A 17,048-nucleotide genomic window follows, 5' to 3' on the forward strand; every position below is an offset into this window, starting at 1 on the left:
TCTTTGAGAAGTAGCCATTGAATAGAATTTAATCTTTCTGTAGAGGGTATACATTAATATGAGGTCTTGACTTGCCCAGGATGGCACATTTTTTAATGTAACAGAACTTTAAAAAGAGGTATTCCTTAAAAAACTGGAAGTATTGCTTGAATCACTGAAGAAGTTTTAGTGTTATGTTTATGTTTGGCTTAATATTAATTTTGCAGTTATTTTGTATCCATCAGTATGTTTTACCTGAAGAGGTCTTTTTTAAGACAAAAACTTCTGAAAAATCCTATTAAACATTTCATTTTAAAGGTATTTTGTATTTATTTTTTAAAAGACTATTTTTAAAAGATATCAATAATATTTATTACAAAAATATGTTTAACATCATCAGGAGATTATATTTTAGAAATCTCCAAAGTTTATACCTTTTGAGCATAGTAAAATTTGTTGTAAATTTTGTTTTCAAGTGTTAGTATAATTCTTATAGATGGAAGGAAATAGTTCTTCTGTTATAAAAGTGAATATAAATAGACCAGAAAAAAACAAGATGGTTCTAAATAATCCATATGAACAGTAGCTTTCATACAATATTTTGAATATTATAAAAATTCACAAATAGGTAAGTATAGTGCTACAGCAAAAAAAAAAAAATTGGTTTCATCTGTATTTGTTTGTATCCTTCTTATGAATTACAGGTGCTATTAACAATTTAGATGCTTTGAGGAGCCCAAAGCCAATTGTTCTCACCATAGTAAATTTCCAGACTATATTCTTCCCAATTGTGAATGAACTTTTAAAATAAAATAAAGTAAAATGGTTCATAGATGGACTTGCTATCTCTAGTATTTTGTTTTTGTTTTTGTTTTTTTTCATTTCAGGAGAGTTGAAACTGAAGCATTCTTCTAGATCTAGAATAGCCTTTGATGATGAACTCCAATTTTGTGTCATCAAAAATTTTTTAAAAACACCTGTTAATTCCCTTCCACATCTACCATAGAATAATTTGGATGATGAATAGCTAACTTCCCTACTGCTAATTAAATTTTAATTTGAATGAGATAACATCACATTTCTCATATGTTCATTCCTTTATCAAATTTCAAATGTGGCTGCATCTCTTCTTTATTTTCTAGGGACCCTTACAATGCAATTGAAGCCATAGATCCAGAGAAACTGAATGTCTTTCGGACAGTCAGAGAGATAACAGGTAATTGTTCAAAATGCAATTGTTGTGCTATGAGCTATGTAACTTTGATGTTTTCTTGAAAACATTTATGTATAAGACTGGAATCAGCAACTCATTTTAAAAGCAAATTCTAGTTTATAAAAACTCATGTCATTTTGAACAATGGTGGTCTCACTTATTGGATTCTGTGCACATTTTGAAAGCTCGTGGAATTACAAAATAAATAACCTTGAAATTTTTATGTTAATGTTTTTGCAAGTGTCAACTGATCCTTGAACCCATGTTTTTCTCTTTACTTTGTCATAAGAAGTACTATTGAGCAAGGATAACATACAGCATTTGTTTAGCACTCATATACTGAGCACCTAATATGCTCAAACCTGTATTAGTAAGTGATATGAGGCCCATAGATATGAATCAGACATGTATTTACCATCAAAAAATATAAAAATCTAATGAGGAAAGTTGGATATATATGTTAATGGCTTAGAACGCAAGGTAGATACTGACATCGTAAATATACAGATGAAGTGGTTAAGGATTTCAGAGAAATTGAAACTATATTTTTCTCTTTATCTAGTTAGACTATATGTTTGCATCTATAAGAATAAGTGAAATTGAGTCATTTAAATATGTACAGTTTAATTGGGTAAGGCACTCAATCTCAGAAGAATGAATATGTAATAGAATGCTTCAAAGATAGAAATTTTCACTGCCCTTTTCTAACCACCCCTCTTTCAACACAATTTCATCATACTTCAAGAAAAATCAACACTATTACTAAAACAATGATATTCTGATTAATTTTTATTGCCTTTCTCACTTGTAGGTTTCTTGAACATACAATCATGGCCCCCAAATATGACTGACTTCAGTGTTTTTTCTAACCTGGTGACCATTGGTGGAAGAGTACTCTACAGGTAGGTATATATGTTTAAACCGGCAGGTCTCCCAAATTTCAAGAGGAACATCACATGTACATTAAGTCAAAACCATCACTCTTATTAATTTACTAATTCTGGGGAAATCATGTTTCCACCCTTAATTCCAAAGATAATGCGAGTACCCCTATGATGATATAAAGTATTATAGAATATATAATTTGATATATATATATGTGTATATATATAGTCTGTCTATAACTCAAAAGTAATATTCATGTTTTACAGGTATGGAGTATGCGATGTGAGGTATAAAATTAAACATTTTTGATCATATGTTATCATAATTAAAAGATAAAGTTGAGTGAGTTGGTAGTGGCTCAAGTGTGTGATTCAAATGCTCTTGTACTAGGAGGCTCTGTTTTTGTCTCTGGTGCTAAATGGAACAGAAAAATTCAGGCTTAGAAGAACATTGTTTTAAAATTGTAATGTCAATATTTTTAATTCACGTGTTAACAATACATTACAAGCCACTGCTTTTTATTTTAGGTTTCTCTGATTTCATCTCCATAAAGTTCTTACTCATTAACAATTAAAAGTCAATTTACACAAGAATGGTTTTATTTAATGTCTGCTTAAGTTCAAAAGATGTCTAAAATCGATACTATCATTAAGTATTTTAAAATAATGTTTCATAGAAAGTACATTGAATTTTACTATTAAAATCTAAAACAGGTATGTCTGTAAGACGTTTTGAAATGTAAAGGGAAAAGATGCTTAATAAAAAACAATACCTGAGAGATATAACCCATTAAAATGCTATATATAAACAATTTTTATTATCCATTGAATAAAATGTTATAAATTAGTCAAGACATTGTGCTGACATTGTAATCAATATCTCAAGGTGTTTATGATGGAAGCAAATATTTGAGAGAATGAATTACATCTCAGTCTTTACCACTCAGTACACATACCCATGCACACACAGATACTCCATGTGAAAATCAGTTGTAAATATTAACAGCAAAGTATACTTAAAATTATAAATGACAGGGGAGAGCTTTGATCTATAAAATGTAAAATAATGTTCATTAGTCAATACAAATATGGGAACCATATTTATTCTTTAAGGAATGGAAAAGAAAAATAATTACAGAAATGTAAACTATGTTGAAATAAAAACAATTTACTTGAAATGATATTTGATTTACACAGAGTAGTTGTTATTTACATTTTAGAGAAGTTCTCTCCAGTTGCCCAAGCTATCTGAATATATATTTTTAAATATTAGTTTAATTTTATTCTTCTCTTCAGTTTTTAATATCTCCTAACCTTACTAATACATTCTTCAACTATTCTAATTCTTTGGTTTCTAAGGTATAAATTAAAGCTAAATGTCTATAGTCATTTTCTGCAATATCTACCCTCTGAAAGCAGGTCTAAATCTATTGTACAGTTCCAGTAGAATTAATGTCTTATATTGAGTAGATTGACAATCATCCTATAAACATTTATTTAGTCTTAATAAAGGAGTTCATCGTTAAAGAAAAACATAAAATTTGCGCTGGGAGAGGGAAGGCAGTGAGCAGATATTTCAGTGGTGAATACATAGACAGAAATAGAGATATATTGTCAATATTTATAATTCTAAGAAATGAACATTTTCCTTTTGGGCATCAAATTATTACTTTTAAAACTGACAGTATATATCATATGAAGAAAAAATATTCTGAATACAGATTTATGAATTAAGTCTCTGTTTATACTCCATTAACATTCTTTTTAGAGTAAGATATCGCCTCCTTATTTTGCTTCAGTAATGCATTTCATTGTTCCACTTTCTCCCTCCCCCTCCTTAGTGGCCTCTCCTTGCTTATCCTCAAGCAACAGGGCATCACTTCTCTGCAGTTCCAGTCCCTGAAGGAAATCAGTGCGGGAAACATCTATATTACTGACAACAGCAACCTGTGTTATTACCATACCATTAATTGGACAACACTCTTCAGCACAATCAACCAAAGAATAGTAATCCGGGACAATAGGAAAGCTGAAAACTGTAGTAAGTACATTACCCTGACATTTAAAACATAGAACTTTAAAAATGTTCTCCCATTCTACATTGGACTAAACAATTAAAAATAACAATAGGTCAGAATTGTTGCCCTTATTCCAACCCTTAAAAAAGAAGGTAGTTATTATAATTACCAACATGGTATAAAATAATTAGAATAAGTGACTTTTTATAACATATGTTTGCACATCTTGCCTCATCTTAAGAACCTTCCTGTGGAGGTTTAGATTCAATAGGTCTATGTGGAAACTGGGCATTTAAATGTTTAATAACCATCCCAGGTAATTTCAGGGATCCAATCAGTTTGTGGAAATCCACCATATTGAATATCTGTTTGCTGTTTGGTTTCAGTGAGGTCAGTAACACAATAACAGCGTTTTGCCATTTGAGGGTGGTGGGAAAAGTGAAAGTATATTCTTCCAAAGAGCATAAAAAATACTGTTCAAGAAGTTTGCTCTTCAAGAAGAAAGTTCATTTTATAAATGCATTTATGTAGGCATGTCATTATCTCTTTTTATATCTATTTTGCTGCTTATTGATCTACTTCATCATTTCTTTGTTACACCAAAGCAAATAATGTTTTTATAGGCACATAATTATGCCATTCCTATCTAATATATTGATACTCTGATGATTAATACTTAGTTCCCCCCTGTTTTTCTACTGAGTACTACTCTTTTCTACATCCTGTGAGTGTCACTATTATGCACATAACCACTTGACTTATTTATGGTAAATGCTAAATAAAAAGACTCAGAAATCAAATGATCTGTTTGCAAATGCATATTCTTGTTGTGGGTATGGATTAAGTCCTTTCTAAAAGGCAAATTCCCTAAGAAAACTTTTGCTCTCAGGGTGTTTTCTCATGTCTTTGATGTCACCTTCAGAACAATCGTTAAGAGTGCACATAAATAACGATTGACTTTGTGTGTGCATGTCTGTGAGTGTGTGAATAAATAGTGGGGACATTTTTTAAAATTACAAGCTCTTAAGAGCTCAACATGATTTAAGTTTACTGAGTTAAGTAGTCAATGAATTAATGTATTTATTAATATCCCACCTTGTTCCAGAAGGGGTTTAAGGCAGCTCAGTCTAGCAATTTTCATAAACTATAACTTGTAATTTATGGAGAACTCATTTATAGTTTAGCTGTTTTGATCCTTAAGAGATATCTCTTACAATATGAAGTTTCTGATTTGGTTGAACTTAATTCTTACACATTCCACATACAATCAAGAAATATAAACTCTGCAGCTGGGTAGTGGTGGCATGAGCCTGTAGTCCCAGCAACTCCGGAGCCTGCGGCAACAGAATCGCAAGATCAAGCCCAGCCTGGGCAAAGTAGCAAGCCCCCCAGTCTCCAATAATGAAAAATAAAATATACAATCTAATTACATATCAAAATATGCATGTTTATACTGAATGATATTCATCTTTTCATTTAGCCTGGATTATTTCCTTCATTTTATACATTGCTAATTCCTGACAGAAAGTTTGCTTTGCTTTTTTTTCTAATACTTGGCTTTTACCCCACATTTCTCTATGTGTGTAAAAGCCCCAGACAAAGCAAATGATTCACGGCAGTAAAGTAGAATCTTCTTCAATACCAATTTATAAATATTTCCCTAACTGAGGTTATTCTTTTTTTCTTCTACTTACTTAAAAGAATAGTATCACTACCTTTCAAAGATAAGATTCAACTATGAAGATAACTCTAAAGGAAAATATAAAAGAATCAGAGAAAAACATACCTTCTTGATATTACTTGATCAGTTTCAAAGTCTACAAATATTTATTTTTAAATCTTCTTTATACCTGAACAACAAAGGAAATGGGAAGAAGAAAATATAAAAAAATAATTAAATGTAGAAAAGCAATATGGGAGAAAAGGGAGATTTCAATAAATGACATAATGTTATTCCATACCTCTACGAGATTTCTAAACTTTTTAAACAACCAAAAGAGCGTAAATAATAATAATGATAATGAGCTGAAAACCTAAGATGCTTGTAAACTTTCAGTGTTATACTTCTTGGACTGAGTTTAGCCACTTTCTAAACCATGAACATATTTTTTTGTTCTGTATACTTTGAGTTGACTTTGCAGTTTGGGGAAGAAATGAAGCAGTTAAAAGGAACACAGCTTTAGTGGTGCTATAGTATAAAGTCAAGCATATCATTTTTCATTTTTAACATCTGAGAATAAATATATTTTGCATGAAATCCATTTATCAAAATTTGGACTTCAGTCTCATAGCACTTTGGATCCATGAAAATCCTGTATGCCTGCATGTCAGAAATGTAATTGCCCTGTAAACTTGACCTCAGAGATGCTTCTGATGTTTACAATGAACCTGCAGTGGTACCTTATATATGTTTAAAACCTTCTTATCTACAGTACTATCTGTAAATGGGAAGGTCTCTAAACATTGGCTTCACTTTAAATGCACTGTAAATATTGCATTTTTAGATATTCTGTCTTTGTACACCATACACAGATATATGTGAGTGCACACACATATTCCATACAACACATAAGCATACATGCATATACAACATACATGTGTATATGCACATGCATATACAACACATGCATGTACCCACACATAGAACACATACACATGCACACACACCCATACAAGCTCACCTGCACATACACATTGTCACAAAAAATACTCTGATCTAAACCTTGAAGTTGGTTTATTAACTTAAAAGAAAAGGCAATCTTCATTTATAACAGTGTTTTTGGAGTTCAACATGATTTAAAACAATAATGACAATGAAAGAAAAACTTCACCTCTCCTATAAAGAGTGACAGTGGCTTGACCAATCTTACTCTTTTAAGTCAAAATTTCAAAGCAGACTTTATGGTTTGAAGAGATTGAGAGAAACTCTAAGATGTGAAAAGCAAGAACATTTTCTGCCTCCATCATTTATGAGGTTATGGTACTAACAAAATGACAGTGTTGGGTGAAAGAAGTTTTAGGATAGGTTTATAAAAGCATTTGAAGTTTCTTGAAATATTTAAGCATAAATTTTTAATACTGAAATATAAACAGTATAGGGATAAATATTATGCCAACCCCTCAAAATATGAGTCATATTTATTTTATTTTTATTTCAGAATAGAACAAGGGTACAAATGTTTTGATTACATAAATAGCTTTTGTACCATTTGAGTGGAAGCTTTAAATGTGTCCATCCCCCAGGTAGTGTGATTGTACCCGTTAGGTGTGAATTTACCCATTCCCCGTCCCCCTCCTACCTGCTTGATTTCCAGTGAATGTTATTTCCATATGTGCACATAAATGTTGATCAATTAGTTCCAATTTAATGGTGAGTACATGTGATGTTTGTTTTCCCATTCTTATGATACTTCACTTAAAAGAATGGTCTCCAGCTCCATCCAGGTTAATACAAGAGGTATTAGTTCACCATTTTTTTAATGGCTGAATAGTACTCCATGGTATACATATACCACATTTTATTAATCCACTTATGTATTGATGGGCACTTGGGTTGTTTACACATCTTTGCAATCTGAGTTATATTTGAACTCATACATCTTATGTCTTAAAATATTTGTATGTATGCAATTAAACCCAACATAAACAAGAGAGAAATTAAATTCATTATTGATATTTCAAAATAGAAATATTTTTGCTTTTCTAATTATGATAGTATCTTTCTCATTTTTCGGAATCAAAATGGTCAAAAAATATTTAAAGAAGATAAAAACTTTTGGTGACTATGTAGTATATATAGCTGTAGATAATGAAATGTATATTTTCAAGTATAAAGGGATCATATCATATATCTTTAAATGCTATTCAGCCATCTATGTTTTCTACTTAATATATTATGAGCATCTTCCATGCCAGTATGTAGAGGTTTCCCTTATTCCTTTTAAAAGCTATATGTAAAAGTATTTGTTGTATCAGTAGCATATTAATGATATTTTAAATCATTTTCTATTTTTCATATTATTACTACCATAATGTGTATTCTGACTCTTAAAACATTTTACACTGTGTAATTATTTCCTGAGTTTAAAAACCTAGAAGCATAATTTCTGTGTAAATGAAGCTCCATGAAAATCTTCTTACATATTCCTATATTATGTTTCAGAAATACTGGATCAGTTTACATTTGTTCCAAACATTGTATAATAGGAATGTTTTCCATCACTCTTTACAACACTGGATATTATCTATGGCATTAAATTTTACTTATCTAAAAGAAGAAAAAGAAGTATTTTATATTTAAATTGTTAATTTATCCTTTATAATTTTTATCTTATAAATTATTCATTTATTTATGAACTTTTTCCAATTTCAAATTGGGAGTTGGTCTTTTCCTTCCAAATTTGAAAGAGCTCTTTACAAATTAAATACATTAATTTTTGTTTCTACATGTGTTATGAATAACTTTCCCTCTTACAGGTAATTTTGAAACTTTTTATCTTTTGATAAATAAACATTTTATGTCTTTATATAGTTAAGTGAATGGATTGTTCTTTTCCTTTTTAAGTTTTTGATTCTGACATATTCTTAGACTTCTTATAGTACTTTAGGAACTATATTGAAACTTTTAATCCATCTGAAAGTTTTGGTATAGCATTCTTTCAAATCTCTGATTGGGATATAGATCTAAAATTGTTGAACAACCCATCTCTCCACATTGGTTTTAGGTGTCTATACTATTTCAGCTAAATAATTAGCTGAAGGGTACCAGATTCTCTCTCTCAACGTATCTATATTCTTTACTTTAATCATCACAACTACCCTGTAAAGTATAATTATCCACTTTTTGCAGATAATTATATAGATATTAAGAAAATTAAATGATATTCCCAATTTTAGAGCTACTAAAAATCGTATCCATTGTCTGATTTCAAAGTCTGAGCATTCCATTTTACCATGGTTCATCTCAAAATAAAGAAAAAGTATTTTATTTTCATAAGAAAATTTGCTGATTTACTCAAGTATATACATAATATTCAGGAGCACACTTAAGATAAAAATGGCCTGGATTTTAATCCCAGCAAAACTCTTTACCGTCTGACCTTTGGTAAACTATTTAATGTCTCTGTACCTCGGTTTTATCATATCTGAAATGGAGTTGATAATAGTAGTCACCTCATTGAATGCCTGGCTCAAAGTAAGTGAGATATAAATATAGATATCGATATGTAAGCTAGCTATTATTATTATAAAATTTTATTCCTTTCCTATTAAAAATAGTTCATATGTTATATACTCACATACTCACATATAGATATATAATGTGAACATACAGTATTCAACTTTTACTTAATGAATGAAAAATTCTTTTTTGTGGAATAAAAAAGGGAAATATCAAGAGCTTTCTTTTGCAGGCAGAAGAAAAATTAACTTTATTAAAGTGCTGAATTATAAATTTGCAAGAAGCACATCAACCAGTGGTGGACATGGAAGTAGTAAGAGTTGTTGTTAATAGGAGGCTAGACATTTCAGAATTTTAAATTGATCTCAAGATCTTAAATAGATAAAAAGTATATGCTTGAGAATCCCTTAAAATATTTTTTCCTTTTCCCAATTAAAATAATTTGAAATAGGCTTTATAATAAGTAACTTACTTAGTGTTTTTTAAAAATCCACAAAATATGAATTTTAGATTAATGGTTCATAGGACAAATGGTGATGGGGAATATATTTTTGCATAACTAATATAAAAGAAATATAAATTTCTATATTTATTTATGATTTTGATGTTCCTGAAACTTGACAGAGGACAATCCACCTCATTGACCATGAATCTGGAAAAAGGGACTTGAAAACCTATAGTTAATTGCTAATAACCCAACCCTCTGGATGACAACAAGATCCAATTTTATGAGTCACTGAATGTCTAGAATTTAATCAGGACAAAGAGTTGATGAGTAGGGAATAGCAGGTATGTGACACAGAAGAATAAAACAATGTTTACGTAACATATTCTGTATTTATTTTTCTCTGGTAACTCTGGCAATGACAACAAAATACAGTAGTAAGCATTTTACTTTCTATAACATCATAAGAAATGTCTTTGTATAAAATCACAAAACAATTGATATTATCAGCACCTCTAATATGTTATATATTATAGGAAATGAATTTTCATTGTAAATTAGTATTTACCTTCTTTAAAGAAAATATTGCTAAGGTGGCAGATTTTCTTACTTTCTCTCTGTCCCATGTTCTCAGCTTTAATTTGTGAACTCCTAACCCAGCCCATACCGTCTTGGCTAAATATGCATTGACAAACAAAGTGCTGCCTGCCATGCTTTGGACTTGGTAGCCTGGGAAATTAATGAACTCTGCCATACTTTTCATTAAATCATAGCTTGATATGTACCCTAAAGTGAGTAACTTAGAATATGGTAAAGTCACTATTCTTCTAAGTAATCAGAAGATAGAAAAATCTTAATTTTATTTTCAGGATTTTCTTTTTAAAATTACCAGAGTAATACAGCAATACACTGTTCTTTGTAAAATAAATATATAAATAAATAAGATTTTGTTATTGTATTTGAAATGGCACAATGTCTAATTACTAACAATGCTACAAAGTGTTCTCTATGTTCCTATCAAAGGGGTAATAAGCAGTTACTATTGCCAATTAGTTTCAGCAATGATACCCTTTCTATTCTGTAATCTAGAAATTCTGAAGGAAAGAAGCGTCTCTCAACAACAAAAAAGCTAGGATTTTATGGCAGGCTTCGTTTTTATTACAAATGATATTTTAACGTGATTTGCTTCTAGCTCAGTGGTTGTAAAATTTTAAAATTAAAACTTTTAGTTATTAAAAATGCAGAAGTCTGGGCTACAGTTTCCAGAGATTCTTATTTAGACAGCATTGTGGATTGTGTTATGTCCTTCCAAAAAGATATGCTGAAGTCCTGACTGGAGCCTGTGAATGTGACCTCTCTTGGAAGTAGAATATTTGCAAATGTAATTAAAAATGTACGTTAAGATGAGATTATACTGGAGTAGGGTAGGTTCTTCATCCAATGACTAGTGACTTTACAAGAAGAGAAGAAACACAGAGACAGACACACAGAGGAGAACATGTGAAAGCATGCATACACCCAGAGGGACGACAACCATGTTATGGCAGAGGCGAAAGTTGGAGGGATGCAGCTGCAAGCCAAGACACACCAAGGATGGCTGGCACCCACCAGAAGCTAAGAGAGAGGCATGGAACAGATTCTTTCTCTGAGTCCCCAAGAAGGAAGCAGCCTGCCAACACCTTGACTTTGGACTTCTGGCCTCCAGAACTGTGAGAGAATAAATTCCTGTTTTTTAAGCCACCCAGTTTATGGCACTTTGTTAACACCAGTCCTATGAAACTAACACAGACCATGTGATGTGAGACCCAGGATTCTGCATTTTTAATACATACCAGATCGTACTGAGATAGACGTCTGTGGGAAATCCTTTAGGAAACTCTACTTCGTTGCATTCTCTGTCTTTCTGCTTATCATTTCATAATCAAAAATACATTTAAAAACACATGGTCCTAGCAATTCATTTCTTTCTATGAGGCTTTGCCCTCAAAAAGGGCTTATAGTAGGAAAATTTACAGTTGTGTAACTTAAAACCATACATACATTCAATAACAATTTTGGAAGACAAAGATGAATGAACTTTAAAAAGCATTCTATAAATAGTGGGGTTTTTTTTTGCATGAACAATAACACTAATTAAAATGAAAGGAATATTTAATGATAGTTTACACATTAATTGGGTAATAGCAGTAGAATATATATTGATATTGTACTATCAAGTTTTATTTGCTTTAGAGTTTCAACAAAATACTTATGATTTATTTTACTTTTTTATAATCACATTCCTTCCAAAAGGTATTTTATATTGTGCTCAGTTTTCTAAGCAAACATTCAAGGACTTTCTAAAATTTTATCATTGCTGTCACTGCTGCCTCTTACCTCCTCCTGTTCAGAATTTCCTGCCCAGGTCCCACCAGGTGAGAAACACAGTGTATCTAGGGTGCATAAAACTGAACAAATCTTTGGGTAACATCAATTTAACCTGGTTAATATGGTGAACAGATATGTCTCAGCACTTATTCCTCCACTGCTACTTACTCAGCTTCTTTTTGGTTTTAACTCATTTTAATTATTACAAACACATATAATGTCATCCCCTTTACATATATCTAACCTCTTGTTCACAGAGCTCATTGCAATACAGTTTAGTGGTTAAAGTAGGCTGAATAATGGCCCCCCCAAGGTTGGCCACATTCAAATCCCCAGAACCTGTAAATGTCACCTTATATGGCAAAGGGACTTGGCAGATGTTACAGACCTTAAGATGGGATGGTTAGCCTGGGTCATTTGGGTGGGCTACACATGTAATTACATGTGTCCTTCTAAGAGAGTGTGAGAGGGAGATTTCACTACAGTGAAGGAGAAGATCATGGGACAATGAAAGCAGATGTTGGAATGATGTGGCTACAAGACAAGAAATGCCAAAGGGGCCTCTAAAAGCTGGCAGAGGCAAGGAACAAATTCTTTCCTGGAGCCTCCAGAAGAAATCAGCCTTGTTGATACCTTGATTTTAGCCCCTTAAGACTCATTTTGGACTTCTGGTCTCAGGAACTGTAAGAAACTAAATTTATGTGGTCTTAGGCAACTGTTAGTGTTATTTGTTACAGCAGCGATAGGAAACTAATTCTGTGCTCTTTTAGTGACAGAAATCCAACTCAAATTACTTTAGGCACAAAGAGAGCATATCAACTTATAGAAATGGGAAGTCCAGGGAGTATTACTTTAGGCACAGTTGAATCCAGGGGTTCAAGCAGCATCGCCAGGACTCAATCCCTCTGTTTGCTTGATTCTGCTTTCCACTTAAGCAAACTCTACGCTTCATGAAAGATTGTTGCTCCTGGCAGGGACAGGCTAAAAGCATCCTGAGTTTATGAGTACAGATTAAAAAGCTCCGCTTTCTCTCTTTCACAGATTGACCCTACTTGGGTCATACACCTCTCTCTATTATTACTACTAATATTATCTGTTTAAAGCTACCAACTGTTTAAAGCTGTCTTCAAGTGAATCTCATCAAAACAATTGAAGTAATAATTTTAAAATGGTAGATCCTTTACTCTCTTGCTTAAAACCTTTCAGTGGTTTCCAACAGATCTCTGGACAAAACACAAAATCCTAAAACTGGCCACTGGGTCATGCATAATTTGACTCCTGTCTACTTCACTAGTTTATAGGATACCACTTTCCTAAATACCGCTCATGTCAGCCTATTCTCTGAAAGCATTAATCTTATTCCCTCCTCAGATTCTCTTGGCTGTAGTAATTCCCAACTATTTCTCCATCTCCCTTTGCCTTAATAATTCTCATTTATCCTTCTCTTCTGAGCGTAAGTGTCGCTCCTTCTGTGGGCTGACCAAATGCTGCTTACCCACTAGGTTAGAACAACGGCCGTATTCTCTCAGCACCCTGTACAATAATTATATGTATATAATTTTACATACACATATAAAATTATTTACCTACTGCCTGTCTCCCCAACTAACTGTAAGCTCTATAAAGTAGAGGAATAGGTATGTATTCTATTTCACGTTTCTGTTACATCACCAGCTCTTAGCAATGCGCAACATAAAGTAAGTAGTTTCTCAACAAATATTTTTAAAGTAAACACACGAATAAGCTTTTACGCTTTCACATTTATCTTAAGTACATTTATTGAGTGCTTACTTAATGTGTTAGACCCTGCATTAAATACTCTAATAAAATGTCTAATCTTCATCACAACTCTGAAAATAGATCTTACTATTCACTTTAAAGATGAGTAACATGTAAATAATTGCCCACAGCTACATGGCTAATTAAAGAATAAGGATTTGAATCTATGTCTGTCTGATCAAAAAACCTGAACTATTACTCCTAAACCATACTTTTCAACCTTAAAAAAAGATTAATGAAACTTGACCAAATACATTTCAATACTTTTGAAATAATCCATTTACTTTCGCACATGCAGCCCTGTAGCAAAATCTATTATTTTAAGCTTGTCTCTATTTTAGTGAAAGCAAGTTTAATGTTCTCTGTAAAGGTCGAAATACTAAGCACATTATCTCTCCAAATTTTTAACAGACAGCTACAATTCAGATGAGATAAAGAAAAATCTATTTTACAGCTTCCAGAGAAAACACAGAGGAAGTTAAAGGTTGCCTAATAGCTACATTGCTAAAGTTTCTTTAGAGAGCTTTATAATGGCCTTTTGAACTGTAAGCCATTGAAGAGGACTTCCATTCCTTCACACGTGACTATCACTGTTGGAGGTCAGAGAGCTGTTCAATTCTTGGTGTTGATCGAAAATTTCTTTTCTCTTAAGCATTTCAAAGTAGCTTCCTTGGCCTTTTGTTCTATGCCGTGTGGAGATGCTTCCCTTGGTTTTGCTCTGGAGAAAACGATCAACTAGCTTTCAATTCCATCATCTAGTGGTTTGGAAAGAATGAGAAGAAGGTAGTTATTAAGGTTTCCTGTTTATTATTGCTTTCCTCCAATAGATACTATTTCCCTGATCCAAAACTGCTCTGAAATTGAGCATATGAATAAAGACTCAGGGAGGGAGTAGACAGCAGAGAAGAAGACAAGGTGTTGGGTGAAGCTAAAACCTTTCTCTCCAATTAACATTGAAGCATATCAAAGAAAATCAAGCAGCTTTTACCCTTCCGTATACTGTAAATGTCTGTCACTCTTGGCAGAGGAGGAGGAAAGGACAAGAGTGACAAGATAGCAAACCTCAAAAAGATAATGTGAGTTGGTAAAATAAATGAACCAAAAAGATGATGGAATATCATGAAATGGATGGTGACAAAGGGATATTGGTGGCTTTGTCAATGTCCTCAAGAAAGAAACTGAGATTGTAGTTGTGTCTTAGAACTTAATAAACAAAGAATTTGAAGCATTGATTATATTTTCTAGAAGGAAACAAAGGTGATAAATACAGAGTCAGAGATTCATGACACTGTACAATATGATTTTGAATGTACTTCACTTGTCTTTACAAGTTGCTTTCATAATATAGCTTTTGGGATTTTCTTTCTCTCTTCAGGATTTTCTATGATGATTATGTTTATCCCATAAGCAAGTACATGTAAACATTGTATAAAAAATTTATGTTATAAATCAGAGAATGAAATAACAAGTAACCTTAAAATGGTTAAATATTTATAGTAAATGGGTATTATAACTTTATATTCAGAAATATCATTGATCTTTGCTACTTTCTATGTCTTTGTCTATTACATAGAATTTGACTTTACCCGTTTATATTGAATCGGCTTGATTAAACACTCTTTCTTGCTCTGTACATCTTTATAAATTAGTGAGAAGTCATTTATACATCTAGGGAATCAGTGATATGAGACCTACATCAAGATTTCATTTTTACTGACATTTCGTTTGTACAGTGAGAGAGACCTCTTTCACTGCATTATGAAAACGTCAGAAAGAAAACACTCTTGCTATTAGTTCAAAATTAAAACAACAGATAAACTGTTGGTTAGCCATTCCCAAATACAACATCAAGTCATTCAACTTTTGAGGGAAAGAGAGTCTAGATATGATATGAAGATAAAATATAGTTATGATAAATAATATTTCATTTAATAAAACTTTAATACATGGAGAGAACCACAATTAAGCAAAGACCACAAATTTTATGAGTTACCTAAAATAATTAATAATATATTCAAGACAAGGGTTAATACTATCTACATACAAAAGCAGTCCATGCAGTCTCTGTTTTTTCAGATTATCTTTTAAAATGTTTATTTGTTGTACTTAAAATGGTAACAAAAAAGTTAGAATAGAAGGAAGTAGAATTTTCAATGAAGTTCAGTGGGTGTCTAGCAGCTGTTTGGGGGCATTTTGGAGAAATCTTTTGTGCAAACTTTTGTCTAAAAACAAGAAACAGCAAGTAATCCCACTTTGGATTGTGAGATGTAAATATAGGATGTCCACCTTTAACCAAGATGAAATAACAGGAATCAGATTTGCCCTCTCTCATGGAACAATCCAAAGAAGGACAAAATATTCGAAGTAACAGTTTACAAGAAAGTGAAGATCAGATGACAAAGGGAAGTGATTCCTGACGGTGAGGAAATGGGGTAAGCCTTATGATTGCCCTGACTAGCTGCCTTGGGAGAGATTTTAGGCCACAGCACAGTGAGGAGGATCCCAGGCAGTGTTCTAATACCTCTGAGTTGAGAAGACAGAGCTGGGTGTCTCGGGAGAATTAAGCAGCTCGAGTTCACAGACAGTACCAGAGAGGAGAGCAGACTGCACTATAAGAAATATTAAAGGAAGTCCTTCAAACAGGAGAAGATAATATTAGATGGGAAAATGGAGCATAGAATAAGGAGCACCCAAAATGGTAATTACATGGATAAATATATATAGGATTTTCTTCTTATTATTTAATTCTTTTCAAAGGCAATGTCATGCTTAAACTAAAATAATAGCAATGTAGTGTGGAGTGAATAACATGGAAAAGTAAAACATATGGCAATAGGTCAAAGGTAACGAATGAAAAATGGAAGCCTCCTGTTTTCAAGTTCTTAGAATATATATGAAGTGGTAGAGTCTAACTTGAAAATAGGCTATAATAGAATTAAAGATGAATACTGAGATTTCTGCTTCTGGGAGGGTAGAGCAGACATATTTTTACATAGTTCTCCTGTGAAATACAACTAATGCCCTGGACATTATAGGAAGACTCTGAAAAGTGGAGAGAAGAGGCACAGGGGTTTGAGACCTTGGAACCCAAGGAATGACAAAGAGGTGAGTTCCCTGAGATTTCTTTTTGCCTCATATATCTCAGATTTGGAGGTGAAGAAACTGGCAACTCAGAAGCACCAAC

At 32.4% G+C, this 17,048-nt stretch overlaps 1 protein-coding gene across 4 annotated transcripts in view; it reads left to right on the forward strand.

Annotated features, from left to right (window-relative positions):
• Positions 1-17,048, forward strand: part of ERBB4 (erb-b2 receptor tyrosine kinase 4) — a 1,045,679-nt gene that overhangs the window by 760,821 nt on the left and 267,810 nt on the right. For all 4 annotated transcript variants that reach the window (XM_045559045.1, XM_045559047.1, XM_045559044.1 and 1 more), the window contains exons 10-12: positions 1,122-1,195; positions 2,004-2,094; positions 3,918-4,117. In XM_045559045.1, the coding sequence (XP_045415001.1) occupies positions 1,122-1,195; positions 2,004-2,094; positions 3,918-4,117 (365 nt within the window). The remainder of the gene's footprint in view (positions 1-1,121; positions 1,196-2,003; positions 2,095-3,917; positions 4,118-17,048) is intronic.

The sequence above is a fragment of the Lemur catta genome, chromosome 8 (assembly GCF_020740605.2).
Source record: "Lemur catta isolate mLemCat1 chromosome 8, mLemCat1.pri, whole genome shotgun sequence".
Classification (NCBI taxonomy): domain Eukaryota; kingdom Metazoa; phylum Chordata; class Mammalia; order Primates; family Lemuridae; genus Lemur; species Lemur catta.